This window comes from Mastigoproctus giganteus, chromosome 12, assembly GCF_048544385.1.
Source record: "Mastigoproctus giganteus isolate SK-2022 chromosome 12, ASM4854438v1, whole genome shotgun sequence".
NCBI lineage: Eukaryota > Metazoa > Arthropoda > Arachnida > Uropygi > Thelyphonidae > Mastigoproctus > Mastigoproctus giganteus.
The window spans coordinates 130,161,894-130,187,495 of NC_143586.1; the positions used below are offsets into that span (position 1 = coordinate 130,161,894).

The 25,602-nt window shown below is 40.0% G+C and overlaps 1 protein-coding gene across 1 annotated transcript in view; it reads left to right on the forward strand.

Moving 5' to 3' along the window:
* LOC150077422 (uncharacterized) overlaps window positions 1-11,866 on the forward strand; it is a 37,694-nt gene extending 25,828 nt beyond the window's left edge. Inside the window, exons 4-7 of the mRNA XM_090385898.1 lie at window positions 175-310; window positions 2,288-2,476; window positions 8,547-8,676; window positions 11,605-11,866. Of these exons, the coding sequence (XP_090242024.1) occupies window positions 175-310; window positions 2,288-2,476; window positions 8,547-8,676; window positions 11,605-11,866 (717 nt within the window). The remainder of the gene's footprint in view (window positions 1-174; window positions 311-2,287; window positions 2,477-8,546; window positions 8,677-11,604) is intronic.
* Window positions 11,867-25,602: the final 13,736 nt, after the last annotated feature.

Genomic DNA, 25,602 nt, shown 5'->3' on the forward strand with positions numbered 1-25,602 from the left:
CTCGTTTGCAAACTATTTTCTACTCTATGTCATATATATGACAGCTCGTAGCGAACTCTTTCAACAATATGAGATCGATGCAATGAATCTCACAATTAGTTTCCTCAATGTTGCATACAAACTGCAAGAGAATGCTCTTATTAATATACAATCTTATTCTACTCCGTCCTTTAGGTTACAGATGCCAATATTACTAAGTGCAGCCAAAGTTCTAAAGACAACTCAGGACGGCTAATTATAAAATTAGGCAATGATGACCTCTGTCCACTTTCTATTGCCGTTTACCTAATAAGTGGACTGACCGTACTAGGTAAGTTCTTAATACGATCAAAATTATGCATCAATAATAATAATATAACTTGTATAAAGGTGGCACAGTACTGTAATTCAGATAAAAAACAGAAACATTTAATATAGGCTACTTCTCTGCAAATGGTAAAGGATACATGTGTGGGGGCTTGAATGTAAGAGGGGGGTTGAAAGGTTCGTGTCTCGAGTAATTTAAAGAACGAAGGGAGAGCCTAGAAGATGACCCATGCGGTGTAATAACTGCAAAGTCTATCAAGCCAGAAGTTGTTGACAGTATGCATGATCTGGGGAGGAGTGATCAGCGGGTGACAGTTTGGTTCATTGCCAGCGTCTTTGGCATCTCATCTCAACTTATGCACCACATAATAACAAACGTTCTCGCTATGAAACATGTATCAGCACGATGGGTCTCAAAGTTGTTGACAGCATATCAAAAACAGACAAGAGTGGTCAAGTCACGTGAACATTTCCATCGTTTAAAGTAGATCCAATAAATTTCCTTTCAAGGCTTGTGACCATGTGTTTGTGTGCAAGGTTTGTGACCATGTGTTTGTGTGCAAGGTTTGTGACCAGTCGTGCGTCGTCATTTTCAGCCAGAGACAAAGGGCCAGCCCAAAACAGTGGAAACATAGCTCTTCTCCCCTCCAAAGAAAGCCAAGTCGATTCCTTCTGCTAGCAAGGTGAGCGCATCGGGTTTTTTTTGGGATGCTTATTACGGGTTGGCATATCGACCGTATTTAGCAGTAAGGGACTTGAACCCTGGTCTACTCAAAGAGCGTGTGCTGAAAGAGCGTGCGCTCCTGATCACTCGGTTACGGAGGCCTTATACAAGTTTATTTAAATTGTGTTAAATTAAGCAATGATTTGTTGTACGTACATATAAACAGTGTAAATATGCGAGAATTATTATTTTTTAGTGAGAAGCTGATCTATTTTAAAATGTGTTGTTTTTATATTTATGCAAATGGCTTGAGAAATAAAATTAATGTGAGTTTGTGCTATAAAGATAAAAAAAGAATCCCGCTTCCTCGATGGCAGGGGCGGTGACTCTACCACAATGCCTGATTCATCAAGTGGCTAAGAGGTGGAGGATCTAAAAATGTCTTTTTAGCATTGTTGTTGAGAGCCATAGGATCCGGGAACACTTTTTGTATGAGTTTTAATATGTAATATGTATCCACAAATACTCCAGACCATGTTAACTCTTGTTCTGCAATGGAAGAGAATTTGCTCGTGACTTTCTGCAAGAGGGAAAGAATCCTTGCATTCACACCATAAATGGACACGTTGTGCAATCACTGAATATATATTGATTCGAACATTGATTCTTTCTCTGATTAATTTACCTGTTCTTGAAGGAAAACTGAGAAATCAGCCACGTCAATGAAATTCTGATTCCACCAGTCTTGTACACAAATACTTACACCAAAATTTAGGAATTAATTAAAGCTTTTGCTCATAAACGTAAAAATTACCAGAAAATTGATGGATCAGTGTGAATTTAAAATATCTAATTTTAGATTCACATGTTATGCAGGAAAAAATTCTCTAATAACCAACGGGAAAAATTTTTTACCTCCCAAATCGCTTTAATGGGGCGCTAATATATCCCTGATTAAAGCGGTATTAGCACACACTGCGCTAATACTGAGGATAAAAAGTGCTTGAAGAGGAATATGGACTTGCTTACAATTGGTGACATATTACCCTGCTAATCAGTAAATATAGATTTCTCATATTGTCAGTGAATATACTTTGTGATCATTACTGATCTTAAAATTTGTCTGTTATGTGGGAAATGAAACGGTGTTAGCTCTTCATCACTCCTTCAGTCCTTTCTATAAGAATATAGGAAAATATTTTTCACGTGGCGCTGGACTTTACAATCACCGTGTACTGCAAAATATTATATTTCTTAGTTTCGATACAGATTCAATACTGCAATTGAGTTTAATTTAATGTATTGTCTATTTGTTAGCATTGTTGATAATTGGTGGTGTTCTGCACGTGATTTACAAACAAAACAACATTAAGATCAAAGTCTGGCTATACTCTCATGGAATAGCTTGGGTGAAAGAGGAAGACCTGGAGCACGATAAACGCTTTGATGCTTTTATTTCGTACAGCAACGAAGATGAAGTTTTCGTGATCAACCATTTGGTAAAGGGTAAGAATGCTGATATTTCTAAACATAACATTACTGCCCTTTCTAACTTTAGAGTACAATTCTATACACAATACCCTCCAAAAAGTGTCTGGGCACACCTCCGTTTCTCATTTACGTCACTGCCGCTCATTTCAATGTTGTCTCTTTGGCTGCTATGGTACACTCCATTCTCCTAGTTACGCTTTCCACCAATTGCAGATTGCAGCAGATATCGTCCTCCATTCCTCCTGCAGAACAGTGATCAGTTCTTCACTTGACGTTCCAGTTGATGCTATAGGTGGTCCCTCGATTCAAATCTGACGTCGAACGGTCATTAAAACTTTTGTACATTCATGTTCGTGGACCATTTTCTAACAGCACAGACGATATTAATAAGACGGCATAGAAAGCAATTTCCTCTTCTCTTTCCGAGAACCATTACCTATACGCAGCTTAAATGACCCATACGGGTTAGTGAGAGCGCGCGCAAACAGTTAAAGCCACTTAAATTGGAATTCATTTCATTAATTCCAATTTTAGCTTGCTGGTTGTCACGGCCAGTCATTATGTTTGAAGCACACTGAAGCTTATATTAAATTCAATGACTTATATATGGAGAAAAAGAGACAAACTACATTTAGAGGTATTCATGGTAACAGTCACTGTAACTCCAAAACATTTCTTGCAATTCAAGGGGATATCATTTAATTCAGGTTCTCAACAAATTAACTGTATCCGCTACAAATACAAAAATTATGAGCTTTCGAAGCAAATTTAACAAGGCAAAACCCGAGTCATGAAATTTCAGAGAAAATCATTGCCTTTGATATCCACGCAGAAACATTTAGGATTCTATTCTGAAGCTTGTCCGAATTTTATACAATTCATAAAAATTCTTTTTTCAAAATTTAAAAGATTTTGTAGAAATATTTTATTACATTTATTCCGTGCGTCTATGCAGGCCTACGGATTGAGGAGTAACACACTGCCGCTTGTATAATACCTTGTTCTTTCCTATCATCACAAAGCGGCTGAGTTATTCGGTCACAGGAGAGAGAGAGAGAGAGAGAGAGAGAGAGAGAGAGAGAGAGAGAGAGAGAGAGAGAGAGAGAGAGAGAGAGAGAGAGAGAGAGAGTAACATGGCCTTTTTCTGCGGGAAACTCATGTTTTTCGTCCAGAAAACAGAAGATCGAACTCAGAATACGTAATTTAAAGACAAATATAATTGGAGAAATATACATGCAACACTTGTTATGATGAACCGAAGGCGACAAATGAGGAGCAAGATAAACACTGACAAGAAGAAAATTGAGTATACTGAGTTATGCAAAGCCATTACAAAGAGACTCAGAGAGGACATAAGAAGATTTAACACAAGAAAAGTAGAACAAGCATTAAGGGAAAACAAAGGACTTAAATTAAAAAATTGGGAGGAAGAGACATAACACAAAAAAGTGGCAAGGCTCTTCACAAAATGCATTAGAAAAGGTGTGACACCTAAGGAGTGGAATAATGCAATCATAGTTTTGCTGCATAAGAAAGGAGATAAGTCAGAAATTGGAAATTATAGACCAATTAGCTTGTTATCCCACATCTACAAGTGGTTCACAAGGATCATTACTAACAGATTACAAAGAATACTTGATTAGAATCAACCAAAAGAGCAAGCTGGCTTTAGGACAGGATTCTCAACTAGGGATCACCTTCACGTAATGTCACAGCTAATGGAGAAAGCAAATGAATATAAAACACCGTTATGCCTGGCATTTGTGGATTATGAAAAGCCATTTGACTCTATATAGCAAAAGGCAATGTTTCGGGCAACTGGAAAGATAAGGCATAGATATCCCATATATTATGATTTTGAAGAAAATATATGAGAATGCTTCCTCCTTTATTAGACTAGACAAAGACAGCAGGAAATTTAAAATCGAGAAAGGAGTTCGACAAGGAGACACAATATCTCCGAAGCTGTTTACTTGAGGAAGCTTTCAGAAGATTAAACTGGTCAGAGAAAGGAGTCAATGTGAATGGAGAGTACTTAAACGATTTACAGATGACATTGTGGTCATAAGCCACGATCCCGAAGAATTAGAGGAAAATCTTAATCAGATATGCACAGTTAGTAAGGATTTTGGACTAAAGATGAATATGGCTGAAACAAAAGTAATGATGAACAAGTATGCCACAGAAAGGGACATAATGATTGAATGACCACTAATTGAATACTTATCTGCGACAAGTCATTAGCTGTAATAATGATAAATGGATGGAAGTCAAAAGAAGAATAAATTTTGGATGGATAGCATTTAGGAAATATAGTCATATACTGAGAAGCAATATCCCAATTTGTCTGAAACGTAAAATAATGAACCAATCTATACTTCCCTCCATGTCTTATGGAAGTGAAACTTGGGCACTCACAAAAAGAATGGAAGAGAAGCTGAGAACTACACAGCGAAGAATGGAACGAATTATATGGGGAATCAGACATTTTTTTTTATGTGAACCCCAAACACGAGAGGTATTAGAACCTATAGTAGTTAGTATCGTGCTTGGGTTGGAGGTTGAGAAGACGAAAGAAGATATTTGTTGACGTTGGACTTGAACTTCTGTAGACTGTAATTTTCAGGAAATACGTATGAAGGAAGGTTGTTCCAGAAAACGGCAGTTGAATGAATAAACGAGGAAGATGAAAAGTTGGTTCTGTGAGTTTGAAGTTGGACAGTAAATGGTTGTTGGCTGGTGGTGGCACGTATTCAGACTGTTTTCAAAGAGAGAGAGCGGGAATTATAGAAGCCAATTCAGAAGAATAGTGCCCATGGAAGTATCTGTAGAACAGGCATGCAGCAAAAACAGTACGTCTATGAGACAGCGAGTGGAGAGACTCTGTTAGAGATGAATCATTAATTAACCTAACTGCCCTCTTCTGAATGGAATCAAGAAGCCTGAGAGAGGTTTTGGGGACACCACCCCAGATGTGGGAACAATATTCCATGGCAGGGCATATTTGTGATTTATACAGAGTGAGCAGCTGTTTGGAAGAAAAGTAAAGCCCAGAGAGCGAAATAGAAAACCAAGTTTTTTAGATGCAGAGGAAGCAATATTTCTAATGTGCTTGTGCCAAAAGAGATTAGAAGTCAGGGTAATCAACAAAAGAGATATATCATTTTGCCTAGAAATCGGAGTGTCACTAAAGATAAGCATAGGAGCAGAAGAATCCTTTTTGCGAGATATAAGACAAGACTGAGTTTTAGAAGGGTTGAAATCAACTTGGTTGTGTTTGCCCCACTGGAGAATTACCTGAAGATTGGCATTTAAGAAATTGGTAGCAGATTTTCGAGAAGTTGAAGCTGATTGATCAGGGCAAGGTTTCTCAAAATGGAAAGTGGAATGCAATGTGCTATCATCGGCAAAGCTATGGATAGGATTTACAGTCAATGGAAGATTGTCATTAATATACAAGAGGAAAAGACTGGGGGAAAGAACTGAACCTTGGGGGACACCGGCATTAGTGGAGAAGTTAGAAGACAGAGAGCCACCTACCATCACCCTCAGTGAGCGATTAGAGAGAAAACTGGATAACCAATTACTATAAACAGTTGGCAAACCATAAGACGGAAGCTTGTTTAGAAGACTTTTATGCCAAACACGATCGAAAGCCTTTGAGATGATAAGAGCAACTACTTGTGTTTCACCGAATCTTTCCATTGAATTAGTCCATAAATGGGTAACATAAGCCAGAATATCACCAGTAGATCGACACTGGCGGAATCCATACTGGCGATCGTTGATCAGACGGAAGGTTTCTAGGTAGTTTAAGAGTTGGCGGTTAATCGATTTCTCCATTACTTTAGAAAAAGAGTAGAAGTAATTGCAATGGGACGATAACTGGATGGGAGGGATTTGTCACCCTTTTTAGGAACTGGCTGGATATGAGCAAATTTCCAAGAAGAAGGAAAAACACCTTTGGAATAAGAAGTTAGATAAGAAGAGAAACACATGGATTAGGCAGCAAACTCAAGTAAAGGTCATGCTTATCAAAACTAAAGAACTAAAATGGTCTTGGGCAGGACACAGCTCGAAGACATGATGACAGATGGACTAAGAAAATAACAGAATGGTACCCAAGAGGGCTAGAAGAAAACTTGGAAGACAACGGCGGAGATGGATAGATGAAATTCATGAGTTTGTGAGTAGTAAATGGATGGCCATTGCACAAAAGAGAAGGAACTGGAAAGTTGCTGGAGAGACCTTCATCCTGCAGTAGATTGATAAAACCTGATGATGATGATACATGGAACAATATGGCCTTAGTCGCTGATGCTCCTAAAACCCTACTACAACAACAGCAACCACCAGCAACAAGGGAAAAGACCCGGGTTCTAATCCTGTTAAAGAATAAAATTTTTATGGACTTTTCACTCCACAGCTTAGTTAGTTGCAGTCTCATATGTAGATAGCAAGGTTCCCCCCGTCCAGAAATTTGGTTTTTTCGTATAATAAAACAGGCAAATCGACTAAAGAAGGCGCATTTTATGAAAAATAACCACGATGGCAAATGAGTAAGTTCTCGGGTGGTCCTAATATGACAGTTGTTTTGTTTTGTTTTTTATCACCATAATAATGATAAATAACTGTCGGCTCATTTCTGTTTCTACCGTTCAGTCAACTGCATATCTTCACAATCTTTGAGTAACTTTTATCTGAGAGATGCCAACCGAGCTCAATGCTCTATTGCCACTGTTTCACTAATCCTCTGAATGACCACATGAATTTTTTTTCTTAGTTGTGCCCATACATTCTAATCTGCCACCATTGTAACTCCCAATATTTATTAGTGTGAACTCTGAAATCAGTTGTTAAAAGATTTGCACTTAATTTTAAGCCACTAGGGCAACATTCTGTAGGCTCTAATAATTCTCTTCGTGCTCGAACCAAAATAGTAGTTTGTAATGTCTCCATACTGGTTATATGAAGGTATCTAATTTGATTCTTCCGATGATTTCATTCTGGGATACTGAAATAAAAATACGGAGTCTTCATTTCCATGTTAATTCCAATTTTTCCCGAACCCATCTTTGGAAGTTCTTCAAAAGCAAGTCTCTCAACTGTGCTTAATTTCACATATCTACTAAGTTCTTGAAATAAATACTCATGAGGCATTTCTGGCAGATAAATTTCTTAAAATTTTCCACTAACCAAAGACGATTCATTTCATTAAGATCAAACCCATGTTTTCATGCATCTCTAGTAGCAACGCCTTAAACCTCATATTTACGATTTAGAAAGGGATCAGCCCTTTTATAGTATCTACTTCATTTACTACATTATCTATAATTTCACTATTTCAGCAATCCGAACTTGTTGAAAAAACAGAGTACGCTCTCTAAAAAAGCGCCATAGTCAGATATTTAGGCGTTAAACTAAGAGAGAGAGAGAGAGAGGACGGAAGAAAAACATATTCCAACAACCCTGATAGCGTGATAACATCTGACACCATCGTAGAGAACAACAAACAATCCCACCCACACACACTCAGAGAGAGGGAAAAAAATAAATAAATACTACAGCACCTAAAATAGGTAACCTTAATGTAATCTTTAAAATGAAAGAACGTTTCAATCATTCATTCCAAGCCAGGCAGGTAACTTAACGGTGGTATAACTAATTTCGGATTACTGTCTCTCTTCATTGGCATATGATGTTGTTTCCGGCAGTTGATTTAGGTATTCCACTCTTTTGGCTGTCAGAAGAATGGGTGTTTCTGCTGTGGAACTATTTATTGAGACTGAGTCCTTTTCTTCTCCAAATATGTTCCATGCCTGTCAATGAGTGTACGTGTCTTTTACGTGTTGCTAAATTCCCTGCAGTTAACCATTTAGCGGTAGGTGCCCTAATAAATGATGGAGGGTAGCGTGGACTTCAATAAAAAAATTCCAATGAATACCTAATTAATTAATTACATGATTAATTAAACTGAATAATTGTAATAATCATGAACAGATTTCATCATGAAATGAATAGTACACATTTCATGGATTTGCAATAACTGTCGGGACATTATATTATTTCATTATATATTATTTAGTACTGGAGAGCCAGCAGCCAAAATACTCCCTCTGCTTGCATTATCGCCATTTTCTACCAGGTGAATATATCCACGACAACATCAACATTGCTGTAAAGAACAGTAAGAGGACAGTCATCTTGCTCTCGAAGTAAATATTTATTTTTCTTTTATTGCAAATTTGTTTAAGTTAAAATTCAGGCTTGTTTGTTACAGGGTTTTAAGCTCACTAGCGATCTAGGCCACATTGCGCCGTATACAGGGTGTCTCAAAAATACACGGCAAAACTTCAGGAATGCGTTCCTCATATGAAGACAATAAAAATATTTTATATCAACATAGTTCCGGAAATGCTTGGTTCCCGAGTTACTAACCGGAATGTCTTATCTGCCGCAGGTGATTTCCTTCATCACAACAGAATCTGGTGGTTTTCCATTCCGACCATGTACTCAAATCAGGAGCAAGCGGATATGCACTTTATGTACGCAGGGTAATCTGCTGGTGACACGGCCTGTACCCGTTGCAGATGGAAAGGATACAGTTGGTGTTCTCACAACACTCTCCAAATAGTCGAACGTTGAACAGCCAGTTCCATTCCTATTCTGCGTGTGCTGATTCCAGATGTGGCATGCACAACATCCAAAATCTCCTCCTCTACTTCAGGAGTCGTATATCTTGGTCGTCCTCTGTCGGCAGCTCGAAGTGTAAAGGTCCCATTTTCACAAAGGCGGCGATGGATACCTTCAAACGTTTTCCTGCCTAGACATCTTCGTTCTGGGAACCTTTCATGGTACAAACGACGAGCCTTCAGAGCATTGCTGTCCGCCAAACCGTACATAAAGTGCATATCCGCTTGCTCCTAATTTGATTAAATAGTCTGATTGGAAAACCACCAGATTCTGTTAGTACCTTGTGATGAAGGAAATCACCTGCGGGAGATAAGGCATTCCCGTTAATAACTCGGGAACCAAGCATTTTGGGAACTATGTTGATATAAAATATTTTTATTGTCTACCTATGAGAAACTCATTTCTCAAGTTATACCGTGTATTTTTTAGACACCCTGTATATTATGTCTGCAAATTGCGTGTTCTGTGGTCCAGCTATTTTGTGGACGATAAACCCACGGTTCCAGGAGATGAAACCAAGCTATCCTTGCCTGAAACAGTCTAACTCAGCCACGTTGAAAAGGTTCTCTTCTTTTTGTTCTCTTCTTTTCCACCCGGTGTTTGGAGGTCGGCGATTCTACTAATTGTGCTATCTGAGGGCTAATCAAATTACATCGGGCTCAGATTTGAGCCCGATGTAATTTGAAATGATAAACCAAAATTTAACACATATTAAGGCTCCACAACATGCAAATTAAGCGGACTATAAAGGTGCCTCCATTTACAGACTACAGAGCTTATCTGATCAGATTTTCTCCTTCTGCAAAAGGCAACGTATACCAGCTCGTGGTTAGCTTTATAGCAATTTCTGTCATTCCGCAAAATGTGCAAGAGAACCGTTCCATCTGTACGAGACTAAATGAAAACTTAAAATTCTTCTCCCAGATATTTGGATATCTGCAGATATCTCCCAGATATCTGCAGAACTCCAACTAGGGTTAAAAATACAGGATGTTTTTAAAGTCCCTGAACCCATAATTGCATACATCTTCGGTTATACCTGCGGAAGCTACATATAAGTTGGTTGACGTGTATACATCGGAAGCTTAACAGATGACAGTTCGTTGTTGTTTTGTTTTTAGGCGCATCAGCAAGTTAAGCCCTATTGCACTAAATATAATATGTCTGAAAATTACGTGTATTCAGTGGTCGAGTTTCCAGGAGAAAAAACCATGCTGCCCTCTCCAGAGACCGACTAATTCAGCCACGTTGTGAAAAAGGTCCATAAAAATTCCTCGTCATTGACGGGGTTCGATTTCAGGTCTTTTTCACTCTGTGTGGGAAGACAGTAATTCTATTAACTGCGCTACCCCGAGGTTAGAGAGATAACAAGAACATTTAGTATGCATGGAAAGTCATCCGCACAGTTGGGTGCATTAAGGGCCAAAGCCAGTAAAGTTATGAAGCATTAGTGTAGCATTTGCATTTTTTGTATTTTTCGGTCGTTTTTGCTGTTTGCTAAAGACTTAGTTGAGCACAGAATGAAAACGTTTCTAGAGAAGAAACCAGAGTGCCTGGGGGGAAAAAACAAAAAAAGAAAAATCTAACCCTCGCCTGAGACCGATTAACTTGGCCACGTTGTGAAACAAAACATTGATTTTGAAGATAGCTTGATCGTCAAGCCTTATTTACCCTGTTTTTGTTTTTTTTTTTTTTTGGTTTTTTTTTCTCTCTGTGAGAATATCTTACACAGTAGTGAGAATTCGTGAACAGGGACACTCAACTGACTTTTAGAAGAATTTTATCATATTTATAGATTATTAAATGCCGAGGTTTTCCTGGACCTGGTGCTCCAAGTTGTTGATAAATATGGTGTAGAGTTTCAGAACAGAATGAAAACACTTCCAACATCTTTTGTAATGCACCGTGTGATTTTTTTATGGCAGAGCTACTGGAAAGACCAAATTATATGTTGTTTCTGCAAGTCTCAGGGGATACTGGAAATTACATGGGTTCGGCAACTTTAAAAACACCCAGTATAATATTTTTGTTATATCATTTTACTGTTGGCACTATTAAGCATTCTCCTTTCCATAAATAGGGGTTTTTTTAAGGAAGAATATTTTTGAAAGAAGGAAATATGCTTTTCCTCAAAAAACCTGTATAATCAAATCGAAGGCCGCAGCAAAAGCTTGAATCTAGGCAGTCGAGTTGCTCAAACTATTTCAAACATTAACATTGTTGATCATGAACATACGCTCATTAATAAATTTTGAAATTTTATTCATCTAAATTTTCTTAAAAATTAAAAAGTTAAATATTTATTGGAAATCATCCACTATAACGCAAAGTGTTTTTGTCCTAAATTAAAATTCGATGTGTGATTAAGATAAACAAAATGAAATGTGTGTCCCTCGGGCATGTGAATTAATGCTTTTATCTCTCTGTTTTGTTTTTATTCCTTTCTATAGGAACTTTTTACAGAGCGAGTGGTGTATGATAGAGTTTCGGATTGCACACACTCAGTTTCTCAATGACAAAGTCAGTCGCATTATTATGATCAAAATGGGAGATCTACCTTCTAACAACGAACTAGATGAAGACATCAGAGCCTATCTTCAGACTACCACTTTTCTTGAATGGGGAGAGAAGTTCTTTTGGGAAAAGTTGAGGTATGCGCTCCCTAAAAAAGCAACTGGATCATTTCGAATGGAACGGGAATCTTCGTTGTGAATAAAATTCCTCTTTTATGTAATAAGGACCTCCGTTTAATTTTAAAACTACTTAATTTTCACGAAATTTTATTAACAGGACTCAACTACAAAAAATAACCTTTATATATACCAAATATACTGACCTGGTTACACGTTCGCTGTGCAAAAATCCAGAAACCTTTTATACAGTCAACAGATAATTAAACGTATGCAAATGTGAGTTGTCGTACCACACGACCACCAGTGCCTTTTTATCAGATAAACACTGTGCTGAACTGGAGCTTTCCTGTGGCTTCTTATTCAGTCATGTCATGGGAAATATAGGCGATCTTCCGATTTTCAGAAAGGTGTTGTCGTTGGAGCACGTTTAACAGGATCCACAATTGAGAAAACAAAGGAAATTCCTGATGTGTTGAAAAAAAAAAGCAATCCGTAAAGCATAGAACGAGTGAAAGAAGAAACGAGAATGCAGTTCTAAAAGGAAGAAATGCGGCAGTAGTCATACCCCGAAAACGAGAGCTGAGGAATTTAAAACTAATGGTGGGTCAGAATATAAGGTCCAGTGTGCAGAAAATGACTGAAAAAAATCAAATTAGCCAAAGAAAAACCCATTTACAACTGAAGCTATGCGGTGGAACTTGAAAATTCTGGGATTTGGTAGTCGTGTGCCTATACGAAAACCACTTCTTTCAGTTAAAAATCGAAAGATTCGACTGGAGCGGCGCTGCCAATGCCAGGACTGGTGAAACAGTAGAAAAAGTTCATAGGGTGTGACGAGTTTTGATTTACGCTTTTCTTGCACCAATAGTAGGGTTAAAATGTATCGTAAACCTCAAGACGCCAGGTAGCCTTGTGTCTAACACTCAAGCAGCTGAAAGTGGTATCTTGGTATGTGGTACACTGAAAGGGCAATTTATGGGATACCTGGTTCCTGGGCAACGCGACGCTGTCGCTCCTCTCGCTTGGAAGAACCCACCGCTTGGCAGATATATAGGTACACTGCATTCACGTGGACGGTAATTCGCCTCCAGTATGGATAAACGTCGTGAGTTAAACCGACTTTGAAAGAGGTTTGAGAGTGGATGCCCAAACATGTGGTCACTCTATCGCGGAGTGGCACAGAAATTGCACTGTCCCCGTTGGACAGTATCAAGAGTGCATCGGGAATACGCCATTTCCGGAATAACATGTCATTTTGGCCAGCGCTGTGGATGGAGAAACGTAGTGGATGAACGTGGCCGTCGACGACTATCTCGCATTGTTTCAACTAACCGGAGAGCGAAAGTGGAACAAATTACTGCCGATTTCAACGGGGAAGGTGCCAGAAACGTCTCCACCAAGACGATCATTAGCCTCAATTGGTTATGGGTGCCGCCGACCCACCAGATTCCCATTGCGAACACAACGACACAGAATCCTACGCCTCTACTGGGCGAAAGAACATCGGCAGTGGACCGTGGATGATTGGAGACGGGTTTCCTGGTCCGATGAGTCTCGTTTTCAGTTATTTCGAGCGGACAGGAGGGTGAGTATCTGGCGGAAACCGCCCGTCATGTCAACAAGGAACTGTTCAAGCAGGTGGACGGTCGGCAATTGTCTGGACATGTTCAACTCGCATACCTTTGATACGTCTAGACGCATCTCTGAACAGTACAGGTTACGTGCCCATCCTTGCATTCCTTCATGGACATCGTGCACCCACAGGGAAATGGACTCTTCCAGCGGGACAATGCGCTTACCCACACAGCCGCGGTGACTAAAACATGGTTCGAAGAACATTCCGCACATTTTACCTCTCCGTTCACCGGACATGAACCCTGTGGAGCATCTTTGGAATGTTGTGAAAAGGTCCGTTCGAGCTTTAGATCCTCCACCCAGGAATGCGACGGAATTATGGAAAGCGGTGCAGTAAGCATGGATGCAAATACCTGTGGAACGCTCTCGTGAAGGTGTGACTCTTCTCATGACTGCCCTTATCTGGGCGAAAGGTGGGTCTTCCCCTTTACTAGGTAGGTATCCTATGATTGTTGTCTACTCAATGTATGTTCTGTTCGTTACTACTACTCATACCGTCAGAAGATCATGTTACTTCCAATGAATGTCTTTCTGTCGTAACAGACCAACTTTTATTCTGCAGTGCTCCATTTTCAGCCGGATTGCGATGCATTCTTTGAAGAAAACAACGCAACTGTCTATCGTGCAAAAATTGTATCTCAACGATTCGAGGACATTGCCAAAATTTCCAACATCTACCCTAACAGCACAATTATATAGATTTGAATCTAATTGAGAATGCTTAGGACATGTTGGAAAGGACAGTTCGGATTGTCTGTTGACCATAATACAGCAGTTAACAAATATCTTGATGGAAGAATATTCAAAGCTGGAACTAGACTCCATCAGACACTAGCAGAATGCATGCATATCACCCCACGTCTAGCCATGGCTAATGCGCTATCCCACCAAGACTACTCCCAAGCATGACGCCATGATAGACATTCCTATTCTCAGAAGCCCCAAAACCAGCAATCAGGGTCACACGATGATGAGCCCTATACATATCCTCATGAAAAAACCTCTGATCAATCTCTGAAATACCATAGCTCCAATGAAATCCACCCTCAGCTGATACCAACTATTGTAACCAACCGGTCTAAAAAGCCAACAAAAAAAATAAATCCTGTCCTCGAATCAGCACTCCTGAAGGTCTCGTGTCACCTTACACTCAAGATTTTTTTATCAAAATGTTCGTAGTATTCGGAATAAGCTCGAGACACTTGAGGAGATGCTCCTGTCCCAAATGGCTGATGTCATCTGCATGTCTGAAACCTGGCTGGAGCCACAACAAGAATTAATTGCCTCCGCACAAGCTGCTGGTTACAAATCTTTCTTTACCTCCCGATCTCATACCTGTGGTGGGGGCGTTGCTGTCATCATAAATGCCAGTAGACTTGAGTTCGTACATGTAGTCTCCAGCAAATCCAATCTATTCGAAGCATTGATAGTAACGGTCAAGATCAACTCCTGCTTATTAGATCTCGGTGCAATATATATACCCCCAACCCCCGATGCTCAGACAATCAATGATATTGCATCCTGGCTAATAAATACGCTCCACACATCTGCTATCCACCTCATCTGTGGAGATTTTAACTTACCACCAAATCTCCAACACCTTCATGAGTCACTTATGGCTAAGATTGCACCTAGTGGCCTCAGGATCATAAATGAAGGCCCAACTAGAGGTCTTCATCGCCTGGATCTCATATTATCGTCTGGTTCCTGTAGCGTCGACATTAAACCCGGAACTCACTTTGAATCCGACCATGAACCCATTGTAGTCCTATTGCAGCTCCCAACGCCCAACTTTAATGTCTCCCACTACGTCAAAAGGAAAATCATCATCTCTCCCACCTTCCTACAACCGAACAGATGCCGTTATGCAACAAGATTAATTCCCTGGGAAGTTCTCGAATCAGGAGATCCGGAACTGGCTCTAGACATATTAACTAGATGGTTGCACACTGTTACCATGTTCTCAGCAGCTAAACAGGTCAGTATCTCCGCTAGAACTAATGCTTGGTGGCCTTCGGAGCTAAATTACAGTTTCAAGTGCAAACAGTCCCTCCATAAACAATGGAAACAATCTGGTACAGCATATGACCGAACTCAGTACTCCAAAGCTAGAGCACTGTTTAACAGACTGAAATCGCAAGCCATTAAAGAATATATTGACAAGACCTTATCCAAAGGCAAAGTGCCATATACTCGTAACTCTGAACCAGGTTCCAATTTCAATCCAGTTGAATGGATCAACTATGTAGTCAGATTCCAAGACAACATCACACAACCATATGATTACCAACCAGACCCCATTTCTAGTCCAGATGATGAGCTGTTTTCCATTCAAATCGATCGACAGCAGCTCCGTCAAGCCATCAACTCGCTTCGTCCGTCATGCACCGCTGGCGTCGATAAAGTCCCGCATTTCATCGTAAAGTGCCTCAGTCCATATATCCTTGATCCTCTGCTCTACTTGTTCAACTCCATCCTCTCTCATAGAGTGTTTCCTGCATCCTGGAGCAAATATGCTCTCGCCCCACTACCTAAAGTTCAACTACCAAGCCAGCCGAAGCACTATAGACCGATATCCACTGCATCCACGCTCCTAAAGCTACTGGAAAAAGTCCTTCTTCCGCATATAACACGCCATCTTCTTCCACAATCATCAAAACAACTCCATTATGTTCTCCCTAATAGATCAACTGTCTCCAACCTTCTGGCAGTCCAAACGGAATTTCTAAATGCATTTGAGGCCAGATCAGAAATGGCAGTTGTTTATGCCGATATCGAAGCTGCTTTTGATAGCCTCAACATCTCAGCCCTTCTGAATCTCCTAACAAATTTCTTTCGGATCAAAGGTGACGTTTTCGCTTTTCTGCACTCGCTCCTCTGGAATAGAACAAGTGTACCTCACTCATCGCAACCTCTGCTATACCCGATCCATCAATGCAGGTGTGCCGCAAGGTGGCGTTTTATCGGTGTTACTTTTTACCGCCCTCCTTATTCCGTTTGTGTGTAACAGAGATGATGTCATTACCTACGCCGACGATATAAAGTTCCTAACGGAAATACCACCATCAGCCGACAAGTGAGTGATCACATCGGAAATCTGTAATAAGATCACAGCTTTCTCTAGCCATCTCAACCATTTCGGTCTTAAACTGAACCCCCAAAAATCGGTTATTATGGTTTTTTCTCTGAAGAAGTGTCCCACATCCATACAACCCTCACTGCACGGTGCAGTTATTCCAAGTGTAACTAAACACAAAGATCTCGGTGTAACCTTCGACCCAAACCTTAGGTTCAACTGTCACATCGAATGTGTTCTACGCAAGATCAGCCGAATGCGCTGGATTGCCCGTCAACATCTTCTTCATAACACAGATGCAAGAACCACAATCAGATACTTGGAAACCGTTGTGTATCCTACCTTTCTGTATGCCTCTGAAATATGGGCATCCGCAGTACCTTCTCTCATGAAGCCCATCTTCGCCAATGAATACTGGATATTGAAGTGGGCAACCCACAAACATCGACTGCCCCCCCCAGCAGAGGACCACCAGCATGGCCGACCAAATCCAAATCCCGCGGCTGCCTCAAATAATCAGCATGAGGAGAACTGTGACCACAGTCAAATGCTGGTTGGCAAAATCAACTCCCCTGACTTCTGGGATATATGCCAGTGGCATGTTCCACTTCCTTCCTTACGAGCCACCCCTCTTCTTCAGCTACAACGGAACAGGCTGAAGATCAGTGACAGATTCCTACCTGGACAAGTACTTCCTACAGTACAAGCCCTGCTAATGATCGGAGTTGACCTCCAGAAATTCGCTTCTGATCGCAATTACAGGCGCTCGTTGGCCGAACTTGTTCCCCTTTTGTTTGGCCCCTGATGTCGACTCATACCGATACCTCCACCTGCTATCTGCTATGAGGCGCAGAACGGCACGTCGCAGGCACATCGACGAACTGTTTCACAAGAAAATGCAATACCGAACATCAATTTGGCACTGTGAAATATTCTGACTTTTGTGAATATGCTTAAATATGTGCTTTGTACATATGAACGTGAACATACCTTGGTGTACTGTCTGCCTCACAACTATGTACATACTCATATCTATTGAATGATTAATGCTACGTTTTTAATTGTTATGTTATCTTTTATACTGTACAAATTTTTATACTGTACATATTTTTATATTACCCCATATTATTGTCAAGCCCCTGGCTTCCTGGCTGTGGCGAGCACAATATTGTATCTGTATCTTTACTGTACAATAAAGATTTTCTCTAATGTATTGCCTGTAATTCGAGCAACAGATAATAACTCTCCTAGAATCTGAATAAGGTTTCTCTTTTTTTTTTTTTTTTCAATGCTAGGATTCCGTTTTATGCTACAACTCTCTGTGTCTTCATCATCATCTTTTGTTGACAAAGAGTTAGTAGTAGTGAATACTGAGTAACTACCAACATAATCCCCACTTCAGATATACATTTAACATGCTTATGACTTTTACAGTGCCAGTGTGTTGGTGGTCTGTATTTTACATTTCCTGATGATCTCTAAGCATAACTTTCAATGAAATTCGGGGCATGAGATATGGCCAAACTCGATCAGTTCCCCACGACATCATTAACTCACTCCTTTCTGCAACTAAATGTAATCTTTAACATGACCCACTAAGCTCCTCATTAAAACTACGATACGCAACAAAACTAACAAAAAAAAAAAAACCTAAAAAACGTGGTGTAATTTGCGCAGCTTGCAATGAAGCAAGATAAATTTGGTATCGTAGTGTACCATAGAATAGTGATGAATGAGGAGACAGCAAGAAACTTCGGGAGGCATAAGAGGCATTTATAAGAGTTGTATAAAAATTACCAAAAAATCGAATTGCAGAAGTCGATACAAGATGCTCGAAAATATGATCACATGACATCAGTCGGCGTATGATCTGCTGCGACGGCTAAACAGTCCTGACAGCGGTGAACCATGCTCGATAGGTGCCTATAAGATTTTGTGGCAACAAATCCCTTTCATCCACCAGCGTAGACCTTTGCTCACCAAGTGACCCAGAAGTTGGCTGCAGCGTGCAATGCGACGCCCAAGGGCGCCCCACACGTTCGATGCGATTTAAGTCGAGGATCCTGCTGGCCAAGGCCATCGTTCGATATCTTCAGTTTCAAGATATTCCGTCACAACTTGAGCTCTAGTGGCCCAGGTACCCCTAAAAAGTTCCACATATGTTTGAGATTGGTCTTGGTATCCCAATCAAAAATATAAAGCCGGGTGCAGCTGTTAATCATTATCCCGCCCCATAAAGGAACACCGCCTCCGACGTAACTATCTCTATCTCTGATGTAGGAAAGATGGTACCGCATTCCTCGTCTTCTCCATATGAAATAACGTCTAGAATCTGTTTGTACGCTAAAATGGGATCCATCAAAGAAGAGAACTGTACCCCATTTGACATGGCTCCCTGTCACCAGTTTCGAGCTCTGCGGTGGTTTTGGGGTTAATGGGATACAAACTACTGGCTTTCTTGTTAAGAGTCCACGTGAATTGAACTTTCTTAACACAATCAATTGGAAATGTTTTCATCTCTCTGACCGCAGCAATCTCAAGAGACAGTTGATGACAGGACATCCTATGGTTCTGTCTTGCTGTTAGAGGCAGAAAGCGGTCTGTTCTGGTTCACAAGGCTCTCGGCTGACCTTGGCCAGCTCTTCTTGTAATGGTTACTGTCTCTTGAAATTGATTTCATAGTGCCGAGACGACACTACGTTACACATTAAGCCAATGTGCTACCTTCACTTGAGACTGCCTGCTTCAAGCCATCCAATAGCCCGCCATCTCAAAGAATCAACTAAACTACGATGACTTGCCTCATGAGTACTGGAGATGTGGCTATCCCAATGAAAAACCAAAAAAAAAAAAAAAAGGGGGACGGGAATGAAATGATGTGGTCGCAACCTGTGTTTTTAAAGGCATGAATAATTTGCATAATGTGTGGCTGTGTAAGGTAGTAGATCGATTTCTATTAGATACTCGGAATTTGCATGCCAGGATGCCTATTATATCAAATATTCGCTTTCAGCAACATTGTTCACAAAAAAATATTCTTGAAAAACATTTTGTTCTGTTATTTTTTATTCGAGCAGTGTAGAAGAAATCCGGATTAGCTGGTGTGCATGAGGTGCCAAGGCTACGTTATGCCAAGGGACCGAGTATGATATGTGAGTACGATATGCTGAAATATTTCATTACTTCATACATGTCTGTCCCACATTTTCTTTACTAATGAATACGTCACGAATAGTCAACTAATTGAATGATATTTTCTACAGAGAATAATATCTAAACCTCCCAAATATTTCCTCGTTCATTTCTCACATGTACGTCGTCTCAGTTCCAATCTCAATGATGTTCATTTCCATTTTGAGTCCGTCAAGCCCCACTTACTTTTTTCTAGCAGAATTCAAATTATATGTTTATTCAGCCACTGCTCATCTCCAAATTCATGGCTGTACGATTCCTTTCGCTTCAAAGGTGGTACTCGTGCACATGTTCCCTCTGAAAATACATATCGGCCACTTAGGAAATTGGCATCTCGTCTTTTCAGTCTTCTCTGGCTTCAAATCTCTCTACTCCATTTTGTCAGATGCATCTGTTGCCTTTATCGATAAACCAATTCCACTAATCACTTGGAGCTCTTTGATTTCTCTTTGAAGCTCGACTTTCTCCAGTCCAGCTTTCTTAACAGTGAAGTAATTATCCTACGCGATTTTAATGTTCACAAGTCTGGCGCTGGCTTCAGTTTCTAGTCACAAGGACCCAGCTGGTCGAAATGCTTAGGTTTTTCTACCAGCTGGTAGAAAAGCCTTTTCTACCAGACGTCGCGCAAATTGTTCATTTACTTACCAGAATACCAGATAGTCCTAACCACACAGTCAACACTCTTGATTTTTTTCTCAAAATCAACCCTGCCAATTATACGGTTGAGATATTTGATCCTCTAGGCACCTGAGATGACAACTTGGTGTTGGTCTCTTTTCCAATGGAGCCTTTCTCTTGTGGGAATTCTCATCCTCGTGTTATTTGTACGAGGCTGAGAACGCGAATTGAGATGATCTCCAACATTTCTATTCTTCTTTTCCTTGGTCTGATTACTGTCTCAAATCTTCTGATGTCAACATTCGTTTAGATGGTGTCAATGAAATTATTCTTCTAGAGAGAAACCTATTTTTCCAATAAATGTTCTAAGGCTGTTCAAGATAAGAACGTTGCATATATCAATTGGCTTCCATCGAAATCTCTAGGATTATTTCTGCCTATACCAAAGCTAACAACATTTGTAAATTAACTTGGTGTGATTTTGCTTCTTGTTCAAATGTTAGTCAAGCATTCTGATCCCTCGCCAAAGCTGTTGGGCGCAACTTTTGTTCATCTGTACTTCCACTTCCGGTAAACCGTGATGATGGTTCTGTTGTGAACTCAGCTAAATACACTGTGCTGCCACTTTATTAGGTACACCTACCTAATAGCGTATTGAGCCTGCTTTATCCTTAAAAATAGTTTGAATTCGTCTAGGCATGGATTGAACAAGATACTGAAAACTGTGCAGGAATGGAGTCCCATGCAGATATGACTGGGTCAGGCAGTTCCTTGAGATTCGACGGAGGTGTAGGCCTGCGGCGAACAGCCCTTTCCAGCTCATCCCAAAGATATTCAATAGGATTGAGATCCAGGGACTGAGCGGGCCACTGCAGCAAAGGAAAGTCATTGTCATGGTCCTGGAATCATTCCATAGTGATTCGGGCTTTTTGTACTGGTGCATTATCCTGCTGCAAGTAACCATCTGACTGAGGATAAACTGTCAACATGAACGAATGCATTTGGTCAGCAGCAATGATGTTTAGGTACGATGTGGCATTCATACGTGAATCTATGGTATCAATGGACCAGACATGTGCCAAGAAAAAATTTCCCACACCATAACACTGCCCCCACCACCACCACCACCTTGCACAGTAGTTGTCAGACATGACGATTCCATGGATTCATGTTGTTTTCGCCAAATCTGAGCCTTCCATCAACGGGATACACCAGGAACTTTGACTCCTCAGACCAAGCAACTGTTTTCCAATCCTCGATAGTTTAGTGCTGGTGTTGCTGTGCCCACAGGAGGCGTGCTCTCTTGTTCTTCATTGATAACAAAGGTACGTGATGTGGCAGTCGGCTGTTGTAGCCCATGCGTGACAAAGTGCGACTATTGTTCCGTCGCGATATTTTGTTCTGCGCACCAAGGTTGTATTCTGACGTGATGTGCGACATTGTGGCCCATCTGTTTGCTTGCACAATTCTAGCCATCCTCCTCTGACCTCTCTGATCAACAAGCGATTTTCTTCCACAGGAATACGGTTCAGAGGATATTTTCTGTTCTGTCCTTGAAACTGTGGTGCGTGAAAAGTTCGGGAGAACTGCCGTTTCAGAGATGCTTTGTCCAGCACGTCTTGCACCTACTACCATGCCACGTTCGAAGTCCGTTAGATCAATGCTTTTCCCCATCCTTGCTGTGATTTGTATGCTTAACTGATAATAGAAAGGTTGTTCTGCTGCATTTATATCCTCAACTGTGGTCATGTGACTTGCAACGTTGTGGGACAAACTATTTGTATGCACAGCAGAGGTTTACCTAATAAAGTGGCAGTATAGTGTATAAACCGATCTGTTAGCCTCTTACTTTTCTTCTAACTCTTGTATTGATGATCTTGGTAACCAATTACTAACATTTCCATCGTCCTCCATTCCATACCTCCTGCGGCCTTCCGTCAAATGGATGTCAGAAGGATTATGAACAATATTGAAGCCAAGAGAGCTGCAGATCCTAATGGTATTTCTTCACTTGTTCTCAAAATCTGTGTTCCCCAACTTATTCCTCTTCTGCGTCGCCTTTTTACACTTTCTTATTCCACAGTTTTTTATATTCTGCTTGGAAATTGCTCGTATTCACCCAGTTCCTAACAACTGCGACAAATCCGTCCCATAACAATTATCGTCCGAATGCACTTTCTACTGCTCTAAAGTAATGCAGAAATCCATTAACTGCCAACTCCTAAACTATTGTGAAAACTTATATCTGATCAAGCATCACCAATATGGATTCCGTCAGTGTCGATTCACTGATGATATACTGGCTTATGTTACACATCTGTAAACAAATTCATTTGAACAGTTTGGTGAAACGCAAGCAGTTGCTTTTGACTTTTGAAATGCTTTTGATCATGACTGGCATAAATGGTCTTCTAAATAAGCTTCCATCTTATGGATTTCAGAAGCGACCATCCGGCCACTCGAAGTAAAATAATCCTTCCTCTGTCAAAGTTGCTGATATCGGTGTCGAACATGACGTCTTGGCATTCTCTACAATTTCCTTGGACTGTGAAGTCGGTTCCTGAGAGAGAGAAGCCTGTTAACTGCGTCACTAACGACAAGCATTTCGGTGTCACAGAATGTATTATGTAACACAAAAAAATCTCCAACGCTCTTTTATCAATTTTCCATTGGCAAAAGCTCTGTCAATTCTAAATTAAATGGAAAAGACGTATATAGTCCTGGTGAGAACCATTTTAAGAAGGATCTAGTTGAGGAATCCTTTAAATCAAATAAGTCTCAGGGGGAATCACTGGTCATAATCACAATCCTCTCCACACAGGTGGAAAAGGCTCGGCTTCGAAACCCATCAAGGACGCGACGATCTTCTGTGGGCTTTTTTTCATTCGGTGGCTGAATTAATCGGACTTAGGAGAGGAAAGAAAAGTTTATTTCTTGGGTGGCTCTAATACGCGTTTTCTTTCACAGATTAAAAAAAAAAAAAAGGAACCGTAAGCTGCCTATAATATATAGTGTTTTATATACATAATGCGCTTAACAGTTAAAAATCATTGAATTAACAAGGTGTTCAGGGAAATTGATCTTACTTTGTGAATATGTACAAATATCATGCTCCTAGCTGTACACCTGCCTACATTCTCTGGCAACTTTCATATATGATTACATCATAACACCCCATCCCTATTAGTCTTCAGTTCAACCCCCTACTAGTTATTTTCAAATTGTTATTTACTAGATGCATGAAGACTTGGTATATGATAATATTAAAACGTAAATACAATATCTCCAACCATCCACGAAGATGGTCAAAATCATTCTGAAGGCCAGCATCGCTAACCATCCATCTGATCTTCCTAAAATTTCAACGTCCTATTCATTATTTCCTCGACAATATCATTTAAGAAAATCAGGATTAGCGTGGTCCCAGCAAAACACATTGAGAAATCTCGCTTTTAAACCTGGTGCTTCCGGAAGGTCACTCATTTAAAAAAAAACTGTCTCGCGTCGACCGCTCAAGCAGCTGCATGGTATGGAGGTAAGTTCTGTTGATCTACTCGTATCGTTACAAGGTCGTGTTACTGCTGATGCATATCTTTCTGTCATATCGGGCCAACTTCAACCTGCTTTCTTCTACTCGGATTGTTATTGATTTTTTCAGGACAACAACGCAACTATCCACCTTGCAAAAATTGTATCTGAATGGTTCAAGGATCATTCCCAAGATTTCCAACATATATCTTGTCCGCCTAATTCTCCAAATCTGATTTCAACTGAGAATGTCTGGGATATGTTGGAAAGGGCAGTTCAGCTTCGCATTTCTCTACCGACCACAATACAGCCGCTGACAAATGGCCTAATGGAAGAACGGTCAAATATCGAACTGGACTCCCTCAGACACCTAATGGAATCCAACCACGATGCGTTCAAGCTGTAATTCTGGCAAATGGGGCCGTACTAGATATTGAATAAAGCTTTATAATTTTTTGGCCAGTAACTATAAGTGTGAAAGGAATATCAGACCTGTAAAATCTCAAAATATTAAAGTGACAATCACCACTGAAAAAGCAAGAGCAAATCGATTATGGCAGGTAGTCGTGTCAACTACCTGTCATGAACTGGAAAAACAGGAAAATCCATACATGGCATGTCTTCTTCATCGAGATGTCTCTATCGTCGTGGACTATCAAAGTAACATACAGAATGCTATTAAAGAAAGCAGCAAAGTAATTATCATCATGTCAAGGTGAGATTCTCACAATTTTGGATACTAAATTACAAGCATAACATGTCCTATTTATCTTGAACCCACTTAAATGTTATTTTATAGGGCAATTCATGCTGTTTCACAGTTGTCAGCATTGGTTAGTTAAATTGTTTATTATGGAACCCGTGAATCTGCATTATTAAATGAAATTAATGTACCTTTATTTTGAAAAGCATCTCGTAATTTGGCAAAAGCGATGTCAGAAGACAATATCCAAATGAACCTGACAGCACTGATGAATAATCTAACATTCCCTTATATTTATTAGCTGTGTTATCTTAAATTATCTGAGAACCGATATGGTCTCAAGACCAACTAAATTGGTGTCATTTTGTTTCTATAATGAATTCAAACATTTTATTTCAAACAAGCAAACTTGGTGTCATTTTGTTTCTAAAGTGAATTCAAACATTTCATTTCATTAATTTTCTGGTATTTTATCAGTGATAAATTTCAGCAAAGACAGAAAAATAGTGGTCTAAAGTTTTCGTTGGTTTATCCATAATTTTCGATTCATTTGAAAGTTCCGAATGGGCATATGCGGTTTCTCCTAATTTTCGGAAAATCAAAAAAAGTTTTTGTTTTTCCTATAGTAGAGTGATGGACAGAATAGCACGCAGGAGGCACTTTTAACTAAATATTCATGCCTCGCATCCTTAAATTCTCTCCTCTGCTACCAACATCCCGTTCATTTCTTTTGCCCGTCTGTTTAAGGTCTTTTTTTCTATTCTCCTGCAATACTTTCGGTATTTTAGGAAGAAGGATTTTCTACTATGACGGAAATCTGCTGTTTGAAAGATTTGTGTGATACCAGAAATTCTTCTAGTCTAAGTTTTTAATTCTGGATGGCAATGAGATCGCTGATCTCATTTCTTCCTGGTGTGCGAAATAAACAAGATGAGATCCATAAGTTATGAAGTAGTCACCTAACAACACTACTGATAATACTACGAAATTCTCCAGCTCGGCGGTACCAGAGTATACTTTAACATTATTTTACTTCGTACTATGTCATTTTATGAAATAGTCT